Source organism: Rhododendron vialii, chromosome 9a (assembly GCF_030253575.1).
Source record: "Rhododendron vialii isolate Sample 1 chromosome 9a, ASM3025357v1".
In the NCBI taxonomy this organism is placed as follows: Eukaryota; Viridiplantae; Streptophyta; class Magnoliopsida; order Ericales; family Ericaceae; genus Rhododendron; species Rhododendron vialii.
In genome coordinates, this window is record NC_080565.1 from 28478408 (window position 1) to 28493654 (window position 15247).

Here is a 15247-nt window from a genome sequence, read left to right on the forward strand (position 1 = left end):
GTCTACTGCAAGAAAAGAATTCCAAGAATATTCTTTTCTTTTCGTTTTTTATAATGGTAAAAATAGCACGTCACATGATGTGGGCCCCATATATGTGTGGATCTTACACCATGTGAGAGATGCGTCACAAATAACCGTTGCATTGAAGATTTTATTACACTAATTGGGTCCAACAAGCAAATTTGGCTTGGATTTTTTTTTTTTTTTTTTTTTTATCTCAAATGCTATTGCAAGTACACTATTCACTTGTTCTTTTTTTGGAAATGAGTTTCACATCTCTTCTTTTACCATCTCTATATACTCATTTCTTAGCATTGTTCACGTGAAATTACTAAACTATTCCTCTTTTTTTTTTGTCATAAACGAACTAGCATAGATTAAGCAATATGGATAAGTCTGGAATATTTAATCCCTACAAAGTCTTGTTGAAATCGAAAAGACAAAACAGATAGAATGACAGAAAAAGAAATAAATTCAAACGGCAGATTGAGAGCATTCTTCGCCAAGATATCTGCACAAATATTAGCTTCTCTGAAATTATGCTTGAGCTTTACTGCCGGAAGCAACGTCACGAGATACCTGCAATCGAATGTCAAAGCGCTCGACGGGCGAGAACTTGGAAGATTTTGATCTTGTATGGAATTCACTGCCATATACACGCATCTCTCACTATAGTAATATCCCACCAATTGTTATCCCAAGCCAACTGAAGCCCATCTCTAATCCCCTACAACTCTGCAGCTAAACTAGAACAAACCCCCCAATATTTCTTTGGAAACCCAATATGAAGTTCCCGTGATGATCACGCACCAATCCACCAGCAGCCGGACCCGGGGACCCTGCCGAGCGGCACCCCTGCCGAGCGGGTGCCGAGCGGCCAATCCGGCCGTTCATCTTGGAATCAACGGCCCGAATCGAAACATCTTTTTCCTTTTCTTTTTATTTTTTTTTAAATCCGTTCGGTACCTTTACATCCGGGCCATCCAAAACACTTTTGGACGGCCGAGATGCGCTCGGCACCGCTGCCAAGCACCTCTGCTTGGCAGCATCTCCCAATCCCCAGCAGCCGCATTACCCAAACTGTCCACCGCCCCGCCCGTGTTAAACACCAACTTGCCCGACTGGCGGTGTTCCCAACCTACCAAAGCAGTTTGTTGAGAAGACCATTTCGTCAACTGGACCAAGAAATACCACTCGGTAGCCCGGGCCAAAATATCAGGATGGGTGAATAACTTCGTATCAAGGGGGTTGAAGAGCCACTGGACCGGAAAAGGGACCGATTCCTACTTCTACATTTACTTACATATTGAGAGTAATTTGATAATTTCACGTGGACAATGACAAAAAAGGAGTGCAAATGGATTAACAATGGTGTGAAAATCGTTTTTCCTTTTTTTTTTTTTTTTAATATCATCTGACTTCTTTGATGATTTGATTTCGTGTAATCTAATATAGTGGAGTGTGCATATGAGGCCATGAGGCTGGTGGATCGTACTTCTTTTAGTCCATGGGAATAAAATACTTTTTTTTTTGAACAGCGAAAGAAGAAATTTTATTAATAGAAGAGGAAAGGATAAGAAACAGCCCTTGTTGGCAAGAAACCAACAAAGAAAACATCCAAAGGGCCTAGCCCAGAACACCTAAAGGGTCTATGCAGGTAAAAATATAACAAGAAGGCCTATAAATAACCTGCAACCCAAATACAATAATAAAGCCCAAAGCGAGATTCAATCCAAACCCTGAAAAGCAAGGCCCATAGACAACATAGGCCAAGCCGAATAACCAACCCATAGGTAACATAGGCTAGCCCAAACACCACAAAGATCGGCTCATAAACAACAAAGGCTAGCCCAAACAAAATAAACCCTAGCCCAAACACTCAAACACCCAAATTCCTAAACCAAACCCTAAACCTCCCACGGCCACCCACACAGCCGCCGCCCACCACCCAAGGCAAACCACCACCACCCAACAAACAAAACAAAGCCGCAGCCGGCCAACAATGCCAATCCGCCGCCTCCCTCCTTGCTGCAGCCCACAACCTCCACAGCAAATCAAAACCCCACGCTGCCATTGCCCCTCGTAGCCCATCACGGTCACCACAGTCACCTGTAAAGGGGCGAGCCGCTGCCACGCCGTCGCCGGAGACCCGGGGAACAAGCCCCTGTTACTGTCCCGGAGAGCGGCCCGTCCGCCCCTCCACATAGCCGCCCGTCAGCATCCAACGTTGCCCCGCCACCCCATCTCCACTCTGATGCCGCCATAATCACCATCACCACCGCTGCAACTGCAACCACCAAACCCTGACCTGCTGATGCTGCCGAAACCTTTGCTGCTGCCAAAAACCCACCACTGATCTAAAGCATCCTGCACCGCAGTACCCAAACAGCCATCACTGCTGCCACCGTAAGACCACCATCAGCCAAAACCTGCAAAACAAAACAAAACCCAACCCAGACAAACAACACCTCCACCCCAACCGCCAAACGCCGCCTCGCAGACACCTGACCACCACCCAAAACAAACGACTGTCGCCAGCAAAAACCAGAGCCTACATAGAACTTGATCCGCAAAACAATCGGCAAGACAGAACACGCGCGGTCACCACTTCGCCGTTAGGCATAAAACCGAAACCCCCCAACGGAGGAGCCGGCGGGAAACCAAACCCCAATCGAAGAAAACTCAGTCGCCGACACACCACGACGCCGTTAAGCAAAAGGAGGGTCAACCCAGGAGAAGAACCCAAGCGGTGAGAACGTAGCACCGAGAAAATGAAACGACAAGGGCGGCGGCAAGAGCGAGAAGGGGTAGAAGGTAAGAAGCAGATCTAGGAAAAGGGGAGAGCGAGAGAGAGAAGGGAGGGAGAGAAACGCCTGGGGGGAGGAGGAGGCGCCTCCCCCCCCAAGCGACAGAAACCCTAGCGGCGGAAAGCAAGCTGTAAATCGCCTAGAGAGAGAAAGTCTCGCTACAAACCACAATCCACATATCTATCTTGAACACTGATTCTACACAGATTTTTTTTTTTTTTAATGGGAATAAAATACTTACTACTCCTATCATATTAAAACTTGGTACTTTAGGCAATTTTTTGTGCCTTTCTTCTCCAGCGATGTCCTCATTAGTCCGGATTGTTGTCTCGGCCTGGTTTTCCGTAGATTCGATGGGTGATGGTGGTGGGTAATAATTATTTATGTAGTTTGGTGGTCGTGTGATTACTGTTGGGTTTCTGTTTTAGGTTCCCTTCTTCTTTTTTTTGTGTGTGTCAATGGATAGGATGATATTCATTGATAACAAAAGAATAACAACGAAAGGGAAGCCATCCCAAAAGAGGGAATATAGCAACCACAATGGAGGCCTAAACACCACGCAGAATATTCAGGACCTCACACAACCTTATGCGCAAAACAGATGGAGAACATCTCCGATCAGCGCAACACTAGCCAAGCATCCAACAAAAAACCCACGTAGGTGTTAGGCCCCCTCAATAGGGGAGAAAACAAAAAGAACCGAAAAAACATCAACAAAAAAAAAAACCTACAGCAGATCATCACACCTAAATCCAACCGCCCATAAACGCTGACAGAACGAACCACAATCTGCACAGCAGCCACACCCCACGGTACAGCACCATCAATTGTTATCTCCGTCCCAAGAAAGTACACCCTTTTCAGGGCTCGAACCTATGCGACGCCCATAACGACAAGAACGGGACCGGCCTGATAACGTCAATGGAACTGCAGAACAATAAAAAAGAAGAGCACACGGTGAGGAAGATCGGACAAAGAAGCACACAAACAGACTGCTTTGGTGATGACTGGCTCCGTCGACATCGGAACTCCCAAACATCAGGGGGATAGATCTGAAGTAGAGAGAGATAGAGGAAGTCCGCCTCCGCCACCCCATTCAGGGGGAGGGAGGGGAGTAGTGAAGCAGCGGCTAGGGTTTAGGAAGTTAGAGAGATGCTCTCTTTTAGAGAGAGAGATTACCTGCTTGTTTCAAGTTCTTGACCGAGTCTGTTTTCGCGCTTGTCGTGGTCTCGCGGGTTTGGCCTTATCGGTGTTTAGCTTCCTTGAGACCGGAGCTTGCCGTACGTGTTAGTGGGGGTATAAATAGAAGTAGCGTCCTTCGCTCGTGGCTGTGAGAACTAGTTGACTCAGTCAGAGATTTCTCGCACCAAGAGCGGGCCGGCGATGTCCTTTATGGGAACAGATCGGCGGGTCTTCAAGATTGCATCGATGCTTCATGCCTAATGGTTTGAGTTGGGTTCCCATTGGGTTCTCTACTGCCAAGTCGACGATGGACCCTATGCCAACACCTCGTATTAGTCTGCCTCAACAGTATGCGTCGTAAAGCCTATTAGCCTAAGTGCTTTTGTACAGTATCACATGCCTTAGAGTTTGGTGTTTTGGTTCTCTCTTGGTTATGTAATCTTTGTCTTCAGACTTTTGAAATGTACGAAATTTACCGTTGATAAAAAAAAACAAAAAACTTAATTGAAACTTGGTACTTGGAGTGATGGGTCCACAGGGGAGGCGACCGGTGGGGTTTCTCAATTGACAAAAGGATCTTCAAAATTCTTTGGGGAATTGCTGTTCAGTGGAGGTTGGGGCAATTTATTCCCCGTTCATGAGACACTTTTTTAGAATTGTCCAGACATGAAAAGGAAAAGAATAAAAAGTCTCAATACATGGCGTTGAAGACAAAAATATCCCTCTCTATTATAACACACATTCAGAGAGCAATATACACACATTCAGGGAGTAATATTATGTGATTGAAAGAGCAATATAATTTAATTGAAGGTGCAATATTATGTGATTAAAAAAGCAGTGAACTTCTACCGATACCTTATACAGGACGCCGTTTTGGATTTTTTTTTTTTTTGGTGTTGAAACATTTGGTTTTATCCTTCTCTTAGGACTCTTCAATGAGAGCCCTAGAGCTAAAAATTATGATCCTTTAGAATAAAATGATCAGAAAAATAAGATCTTTGCACCGGTTCAAACGGATTGAAAATCGGAACACTTAATTTTTTTCATTTGGTTTTATGGTTCTTTTAGGCTTTTCAACGAATGTCCTAGAGTTAAAAATTAATTATGATATTTTAAGATAAAAAAATAAGAAAAATAAGATCTTTGCATCGGTTCAAAATGATTGAAAAATTGAAACACATAATTTTTTTTCATTTGGTTTTATGGTTCTCTTAGGGCTCTTCAATGAGAGCCCTAGAGCTAAAAATTAATTATGATCCTTTTTGATAAAATAATCAGAAAAATAAAATCTTTGCACCGGTTCGAATGGATTGAAAATTAGAACACTTAATTTTTTCATTTGGTTTTATGGTTCTCGTAGGATTCTTCAACGAGAGCCCTAGAGTTAAAAATTAATTATCCTTTAAGAAAATTAAATCCAATTTTTTCTTAAATGATCGTAATTAATTTTTATATCTAGGGCTCTCGTTGAAAAGCCCTAAGAGAACCATAAAACCAAATGAAAAAATTAAGTGTTCCAATTTTCAATCCATTTGAACAGGTGCAAAGATTTTTTTTTCTGATCATTTTATCAAAAATGATCATAATTAATTTTTAACTCTAGGGCTATCGTTGAAGAGCCCTAAGAGAAGGATAAAAAAAAATTCCAAACCTAGATTCAATTTAGGTCCATAAAATGGGCAACTTAGATTCATAGAAGGGGCAACTTAGGTTCAAATCTATATTCAACTACAAGTCGACTCATGATCTCATAGAAGGTGCAACTTAGGTCCATAGAAGAGGCAACATAGGTTTATAGAAGGGGTAACGTAGGTCCAAACCCAGATTCAACTACAAATCGGCTCATGATCTCATACAAGGTGCAACTTAGGTCCATAGAATGGGCAGCATAAGTTTATAGAATGGGTAACTTAGGTTCATAGAAAAGGCAACTTACGTCCAAACCCGGAATCAACTACAAGTTGACTCCATGTATGGGGAATTACTTTTTCTCCGTTTCATGTATGGGAAATTTTGTTTTTTCCGTTTCATATATAGGCAATTCCACAAAAACTTGAGGGCGTAATAGTCATTTTAGGTGGCTCTTTCCATGTTTTGGCAATTTTTTTTTTCTTTTTGATATCCAGAAGAATTTAGAAAAAAATGGTCCATGAGTTGGGCATTATTTGTCCCTCTTACCACTGTCCTGTAATTCCCCCTCAATTCTTTGAGGTTCCATCATGCAAGTGGAGTAATTGAACCAACTGCCAACTGGGACAGTAAGTCAGGACTCTTACATTTAATTAGATTGTCAGAAGTTCGAGAAAGTTCGAGTATTTCTTTCTGCGTGTGTGTTTTCCCCTTAGAGGATTTTTCCTTTTTTCCTTTGTTTCTCTACCCTATGATGAGCTTCTTTTTTGTATTGATTGAGTTGTTGGCTTGATTGTCTCGTAGACTCTCTCGCAATTGATGTAATGTCCCGAATTTATATTTTGTACTTCATGTATGATGTAAAATTACCTCTTCTATCGATTGAAAAAAAGAAAGAAAGAAGTGAAGTAATTTCAAACTCCACTTATTTTTTAAATAAGTACTTATTTTTTAAGAATGTAATTTCAAACTCAAAAATCATGTGCTTACGCAAATAATTTTTCGATCACTATGGATCTTGTTTGATAGATCTTATTGAGATCTTTAATACGGTGCAAAAAAAAATTGAAAAATTATTTTTCATTTACATTTTTTTTGAGTTTGAAAATGTGAAATAAGTACTTATTTTTTAAAAAGATGTTCTGGAACGGGACCTAATTGGGAAACTACGCGGGAAGAAACCAAATTGACACTTCTCTCTCAGATCCACGCTTTCAATAGAACCAGGTCTCTCTCTTCGGATAAAAAAAAAAGGTCTCTCTCTGCGCGAAAGTCATGGCTGCTTTTGGTGAAGCGTCGTAATTTTCTCCAGCCTGTCGGTGGATGAGATTATTGGTAAGAAATTATAAATTTAAGAATTTACCAATCGCAAGAGAAGAGTTCAATGAACAAGGAATTAATGCGTTAAACTTTTGGTATGTAGGAGAGCATCATTGTGTGAACATAACTACTCCTTCCGTCCCAATTTAAACGTCCACTACGTTTCTTTCGTGTGTCATTTTTAATGCTTATATCTATCAATGTATATTGTTAAAAATATTCAATATTGATCTTGTTTGATACTAGATATTAATTATTTCTATAAGACTGATGATTTTAAAAACATAATATATATTGAGAGATATAAATCATTGAAAATGACACGCAAAACCGTAATAGATACTTAAATTGGGACGGATGGAGCACGTGGTTATAATGATCAAAGAAAAAAAAATCAGTGTTCTAAACATTGGAATTAATCGGCTAGTAGGGCCTATCCGACTAGATCCAACAAATTACTATGCGTCGATTAATCGCCGATTATTAGGCCTCGAAGGTCGAAGGTGGCCGATCGTCCGACTAACGCCTAGTGACTTTTACAACATTGAAAAATATAACTGTGGGCTAAGAGGTATTGCCGTGTGTAGTCAGTTCATCTTGGATCGATGGTCCCCGACTGTGGTTTTGTGATATTTAAGCCCCTGATAAGAATGTAAAATGATGATGTGTTTCATTAGCTAAAATAAGTATTTATTTTTTAAAATTAAAGGTGATGTACTATAAAAAAAAATTATCTGTCTCGTAAAGCGAAAAATAAGTATTTAAAAATTAATAACTAAGAGCTTAGCTCCAAAATCTTTAGCACCTAGTAGGAGTAAAATCAACTCAATTGCCATTTCCAGCGTTAGTTATCTTGGCGACTTCAAATTGTTTTCACATTACATTAAAAGTAGGAGTAAAAATTAAACAACTTTACTACTTGACAGTTGCAACTTACCCCTTCTGGCCGGGTGGCACAACTTTTGTTTTTCCATTGAAGTGAGAAACAACTTCTAAAGCCCTGTTTGGGAGCCTAATTGTTCCGTTATAGATTACGAGTTTGATAATTTCGAGTGTTTGAAAATACTTTTATTAATCATTTCGCACTATCAGGAATGAATTTGTTAGATTTTTTAAAAGATTCCAACCTAAAATCAATTGAGAATACGTGGAGTAGCTTCTAAATTTTATTAATTAAGTTTGAGTGGCTTAAATGAGCGATGTGGAATAAAGTCTAATGCTAAAGAAACAGAATCCAAAAAATCATTTCCGGATGAGCTTTCTAAATTTGGATTATACTTTTGCTCGCGAAACTCTATTAGTATTACAAAATCTAAAAACTAATAGGCTCCTAACCCCTTTAAAAAGCTACTGGTAGAAAAACTTCAATTGTTAATGCAATGATTTGACATTAATTAATTATTAAATTTTACGCGTAAGCCAATTCGGAGCTATACACAGATTGACAGATTGTCCATCCACATTGCGCTATACTCCCTTCGTTCGTTCTTAAAAGAAAGTCCACCGCGAAAAATCAATCTTTAATTAATTAGGCGTCAAGAATTCTAAAAAATCATGCAATTTTTCCTTCACGAGCATTGTACGTTTTTTTGCAGTGAACTCCCCTCCAAGAAGTGCCTGTTTGGGCGCCTATTTTTTCACCTTTTCGATTTCTCCTTTTTTAGTTTTGGGTGTTTGGCTGGTAGGGAAGAAAATGATTTTTCCAATTATGAAGATCCAGAGCAAAAGTCAAAAAGAAGGCCGGAGGTCCTTTTCACTTCTGATGAGCTGAGAGAAGAAAAGACGAAATTATCCTTTGTATTTGATTTTAGAACTCTCTTAAGGTACTTATTGAAAAACTTTAAAGCCAAAAATTTATTATGACCATTTAGGATAAAATGACTAGAAAAATAAAATCTTCACATCGGTTTAAATGGATTAAAAATTTGAGCAATTAATTTTTTAATCATATTTTTTAATATATAAAGGGTGTAAAAGGTTTTTTTTTTTTTTAAGGAGAAAGGTGTAAAAAAGTTTTGTGTGTGCTGATACAATTAAAAACGAAAAAATTTACAAAAATTGATTAAACCATTATTTATACACAATATATCCTTTAATAAATAAACAATGGCAATATGGTAAAAAATCTGGTCATAATTCATTTTCATCACATATCTCTCAAACACTATCAAATTACAAAATGCATTCTGCATATATCATCTAAATACTCTACCAGATTAAAACTACATTCTAATCAAAAAGCCAAAAAATCAAAAAGACAAAAAGTTGAAAATGAAAAGCCAAAAAGTGGGCTCCCAAACATCCCCGGATGGATGGAGAATTTAAGGGGTGTTTGGCACCTTACTTATTGAATTTTTAAATTTTGTGTGTTTGGCGAGGGCCAACCAAAACGCATTTTCCAGAATGTTTTCTCCAAATTGTGGTTTAGAGAAGAGAAGTGAGAAAGAGGGTAGGAGGAGCTTTTTGACTTCTTTTTTTAACTTTTATTATTTTGGTTAACAAAAAGACCTATAGAATACATTTTGCACATATTATCTAAATCACTCTACCAGATTCAAAATGCATTCTGACCATAATTCAAAAATCAAAAAAACCAAAAAAATAAAAATGAAAAGCCAAAAAAATAGGCTCCGGCCAAACACCCCTAATATGTTTGTTGAGATTATTACTCCAGGTAGCAAAAGGCCAGATGAGATGGACCCAGCTGCGTGGTCTTCAGCCTTCGCTTCCCCAACCGCGTTTTTCCCTTTCACGCTGTTTGTCCCCACATTTGACTATATTACAATTACATTACTGCCTTCTTCTTCTTCTTCTTCTCTATCAATTTCAACAGACTTAGCTCATAAGCAATCCATCCCGGCCCCTCTCACACGTAATTAAAACCACGAATAAAATTCACACCCACCGCACACAATCGTCATATCATGATAAAGGTGCTAGCGAGCAAAGGCTCGTTTGTTTGTTCCCTTTGTCTTCAGTAAACAGCTCTATTAACAAGGCACAGTACTCATCAAACAAGAATTAAGTAGTAAAAGAAAAAGAAGCAGCTGGGCATGGGCATGGGGAAACCGTTTGACGGTATGCGTGGGAAGAGCTTCAACGCCTCCAAATTCAGCGCCCTCCTCAACCTCTCCGTTTCCCGGATCGCCGTCCTCCGCAACCAGCGCGGCGCCCGCTGCAACATCGCCCAGTCCGACGTCGTCCACATCCTCAAACTCGGCCAACATGATCGAGCTCTCCTTCGGGTAATTAATTCTCTAACTCGATCAATGCCCGTGTTTTGTTTTGGTCGGTCAAACTACTAGTGAAAGGAATAATAATTAGTACAAGATCCGATTTTCGATCCAGTTTCATGCTTAAATTTGTTGATCATGCGCGTAAACTAGCCCGGACACCTGAGTTATAAAAATAAAAAACTACTTCGTTCGCCTTTTTTCCTTTGATTCATTTAGTTTTTTTTTTTTTTTTTGACAGGTTGAGCAAGTTTTCAAGGAGCAGAATATGTTGGATGTATTTGTTGTGATGGAAGGCTATTGTCATTTGATGGCAGAGAGGATCAACCTCATCGAACACGAAAGGTTAGTTTCTTTCTCTAGTCTGTACCTTAATTTGTTTATTTAATCAAGAGTAATGCTACAAACACCAATTCAAACACAATAACTGTGTCTAGAGCCATTCAATACAGATGGTCTACATGCATCGAACGGTTCCAAACACATCCGAATTATGTTTAAAATTCGTGTTTACAGACTTTTTGTTTCAATCAATGAATTCAATTGACTTCTTTAATTTGTTTTGGGGGGGTTTACTGACATGTTGATTTCATGTAGAGAATGTCCGGACGAGCTGAAGGAGGCAGTAGCAAGCATGTTGTATGCATCCACGAGGTGTGGTGAATTTCCAGAGCTTCAAGAGATGCGAGCGATCTTCACGTCTCGATACGGGAAGGAGTTCGTGGCTCGTGCCACCGAGTTACGCAACAATTGCGGGGTGAATCCTAAGGTATTCAAACAACCCGCCATTTTCGATCTTAATATTTGGTTTCCGGTTATTAAGAATTGACAGGATGTTGTTTTTTCTAAACGCGTTATCGATTCGTCTATGCGTTTGTAGGTGATACAAAAGCTGTCAACCAGACAGCCAATTTTGGAAAACAAATTGAAGGTGCTCAAGGAAATTGCTTCCGAAAACAACATTGTTTTGCAGTTTGAGGAAGCTTCTTCCATGACCACAGAGGTATATATTCTCGATCAACACATATCTAACTCCACGATTTGGGAGAATTTTGATAAGATTGCTGTTATAGACACAGACACCTCTCTCGTGACATTAAGGAACGCGTACGGCAAAAAAAACTTTCTGGTTCGTAGGAGACAGAACAAAAGAATTGTGGAGTGATGAAATTCCAATGGTTCTACCGCCACTTACCGAAATGCTTTGATACTAGTCGAAACTGTACGAAAAATACCAAATGTTGAGTTGTTTTGACACCAATAACGGAGATGTCATACCTACGCGTGTTCTTTTTGACATTTCTATTATGTTCTGGCTAGGTTTATGAAATGTTTCCTTTTCCTAGCTAACCGAAACAACTTAGTGAAATAAAATTTTGAACCTTTCTTGACATGCCAGCCCTCGGTGACAATTGCAGGGAAAATTGGAGAAAGAACGCAAACAGCAGGAAGTGATGGAAAAAATGGAGAGTTTTTCAGATTCAGTGAAAGCACCGAGAAAATACAAAGACGTAGCTGATGCAGCGCAAGCAGCTTTTAAATCGGCAGCTAATGCTGCAGCAGCGGCAAGGGCAGCGGTGGAACTCTCTAAGTCTGGACCCCATGACCCTAATGACCAGAATGGTTTTGTTTCTGGAAAGAGAAAGGCGACTGATGAGCATGAAGGAACTGAATCAAAACTTCAAACCACTGAGGAGAACAATTCGGGAAGGATGGACGATCAAAATGTTGGAATTGGATTTGGGAAAGTTGATGTTATTGGGAACTACCGTTCTGAATCTGAAGACGAGGAGATTCGTGGTAAAAATAGAGCTGAAGAAGAGATGGAAAGAGGGATGTCGGGTTTAAGTTCAGATTCGGATGTGTTGGAGGGAAGTAGAATGCCTATGGAGGTAGTTGGGGAGATAAGGCCAGCGGAGAATGAGTCTGGTGAGAGCGGCAAAGAGACCGGACATGAAAAAGGAGTGCTCTTATCAGGGAACCAAGAATTTGGTTCGGAGATGAAGCCTCCCGGTTCTCCTATGAATGAAGAAGGTTTGGTTTCGAAAAAATCTGATACGGTTATGGATGACGATCTTTCTGAAAGAAATGGCGCAAAGCTCGATCAATCTGAAAAGAAGGTCCGTGTAGGATTTAGAGCTGGCCTGAAGGCAAGACTCAGGGCCTGGCAATCCTGAAGGCTGAAGCATGTTTGCTGAAGTATCCAGGAGTGTTTCAATGCGGAGGGGAGGCCAATCTCTGCAAGGACCACTGAGAGAAACTATATAATCCGGTTGCATTCATCGAGCAGGCTTTCATATACACACTTATAACTTGTTTTGTTGATTTTTTTGACAATATTATCTGCAGAAATGTTGAGCTATTGTTATGCTTGTAGATGTGAGAGCTTTTTGTTTTTACAATAAATATAGGTGTATCATACTTGTTCAGGTTTGAGAGATTTTGTAACACCTTCTGATATACGTCTGGGAACTATTTTAGCAGAAATGTGAACTGTTTTACTGTAGGAATTAGGATTGGTCTGAACTATGTTACAACATCGCGGCAAAGATAAATTTTTAAGGAAAAAATGAAGCAACCCCATGAAAGAAAATATTGAAGGATACATCGAGTCTCTTGGATTTCACATCATAACATCCATACCCGGACTGAGCAGATCCAAGAGAGAAATCATGCATCATATAAAAGCAAGTATAGGCTAGAAACATCTCCCAACAGTAAATTTACTAGGACTAGGGAGCACAGACCTAATCAGGAAAACGTACAGGATCTACAAACATACGTCTTAGATTTATAACCTCGATCCATGGCAATCGCAAGTTTGGCAAGTACACATGTGCTTCGAATGCAATAAATAGTTGATTACCATAAGTCTCCCTACCCCCTAGCTCGTTTCTTCGTATGTTGCATCAGATCAAAGAACGACTGCTCGCTCACACAACCATCTTCCTCGTATGCAATACCAAGTTACTCCTGTAAATTTTAACACAAATAAGTAGAAACATTTCTAGCCAAGCAGAAGCATCAAGAATGCAAACAATGGAGAACCCTTAAATTCTTTGAGATCCTTTGGTGATGTTAGATTTCTTGGAGGGTTTCAACCTAAAACCAATTGGCAATAAGTGGAGTAACCTCTAGATTTTATTAACCAAGCTTTGGTGGTTTAGATGAGCAATGTAGGACAAGTCTAACACTCCCCCTCGCGTGCAGCCCGGATGCACGTGGAGGTACAAATTAAGAAAACCAAGAGATTTGACTCGGGCGACCCCTCACATGCAGCCCGGATGCACGTGAAGGTATGAATTGATGAGTTGACTCAGGCGACGGAGACTTGACCACACGATATGAGGTTACCCAAGACCTAGCTCTGATACCATGTTAGATTTCTTGGAAGGTTCCAACCTAAAACCAATTGGCTATAGATGAAGTAACCTCTAAATTTTATTAACCAAGTTTGAGTGATTTAGATGAGCAACGTAAGACAAGTCTAACATGTGAGTTTAAGGTATATCAACCCATATCTTTGAACATGCTCTTATGATGATTCCATATACCTCCTTTCGTCAAATTGGCTTCCTTTGGATGTACTACCTTTTTCAAGTTCAAATTTGACTGGAAAGCTCTGAACTCTGCATCGAAAGAGTATATACTCCCCACACAAATAAAAAACTTAGTTTTTCTTTTCTCATTGAAGGACCCATGAAGCTATAGATACATCTAGATTAATATGAAGGTTAAAACACAACAAGAAGAAAAACAATAATTAAAAGGTATTTCACAACAAATACAAATACTCAAATAGGATGCTGTAAAGGAAATACCTCCTCAACCTTGCCAATTGCTCTCTTTTTTGGTTCATCAAGCTTCTCTTGTAGCTTGGTATTCTCCCTCAACCCTGCTTGTTGCTCTCCCTTCTTTGCAAACCCAAACAAAGGAAAATAACTAACTTAACTACTACTATTCGTCCCTTGGGTACTTTTCCTGTCTTATCCTAAAATTCCAATCAGAATATTAGTTTAGGATGTGGCTTCCTGTTTTTTCGTGTTCTCTTGAAAACAACCAACATACAGAATAATCAAAAAAAATGTTTCATTTGACATCTCATCTCTCGTGTCGAATTTGACATTTGATTTCAAAAGTTTACTTTACTCCCAAAACATAAAATTAAAGTGAAAACATACTTGAATAAAAAAATTGGCATGTTGATTAGTGTGGGTATTTTAGAAATGCCAAATTCTAACACGTTAAATTGTCACGTTCAAAAAAATTTAACTTCCCCACATTTGAAGCTGAAGTTGGTGATGCTATAAATAGGGATCGAGACCTAAATAATATGATCAGGACGAAATAAATACAATTGACAGTTCAGCCATTCAGGATGAAGTAAAAAGAAAAATATATAGGGGATTTCATAAAAGGTAGTGATTTTCACTTTCTTTTTATCTATATAAATTCATATGGATAAAAAGAAAAAAGAAAATGTGCATTGTAAATACGGGGTGTGAAAAGTAACTCTCTTTGTAAAATTTGCAAGAAGAGAGATAAGTTTTTTACAGCAGCAGCAACAAATCGCGACAATCCCAAAATATTTTGGACGGTCCAAATTTTAAAAAAAAAATTTTGAAGAAAAGTTAAACAACTATTCACAGCTTCATTGTTAAAAAAATTTTCTCCTGCAATAAAAGTATAAAGGGATACTTAAAGAATCATCCTCAGAACTCACTTTCTTTAAGTTTTCATCCTGCTCAATTTTGGCATTTACGTTTTCATCATCACTCTTTTTTAATTCCGGAAGTGCCCTTTTTCATTATTTCCGTGAAAACTTAATACCATATATATGCATTGAATTTTGGGATGGAATCCTAAAGTTGGAGGTCCCAAAGGTGATTATGAGATATAATTTACTGCACAAATCCGGCAACAAACGGATTCATATCTCCATTACTAGAATATGCACCTAATCTGCACCTAATTCACGGGATTGGTCCCATAACCCACAATCCAACTCCATCATTCTCACCATCCTCCTCCATTATTCTTGCCATCCTCCTGTCCACAAACCATACGAACATG

At 39.3% G+C, this 15247-nt stretch overlaps 1 protein-coding gene across 1 annotated transcript; it reads left to right on the forward strand.

Moving 5' to 3' along the window:
- Positions 1 to 9728: 9728 nt before the first annotated feature.
- Positions 9729 to 12680, forward strand: LOC131301422 (uncharacterized). The gene is made up of 5 exons (XM_058327717.1): positions 9729 to 10186; positions 10416 to 10519; positions 10772 to 10943; positions 11055 to 11177; positions 11593 to 12680. Exons 1-5 carry the CDS (start codon positions 9995 to 9997, stop codon positions 12349 to 12351), a joined length of 1350 nt encoding a protein of 449 aa, XP_058183700.1. The 5' UTR covers positions 9729 to 9994; the 3' UTR covers positions 12352 to 12680.
- The last annotated feature ends 2567 nt before the right edge of the window (positions 12681 to 15247 follow it).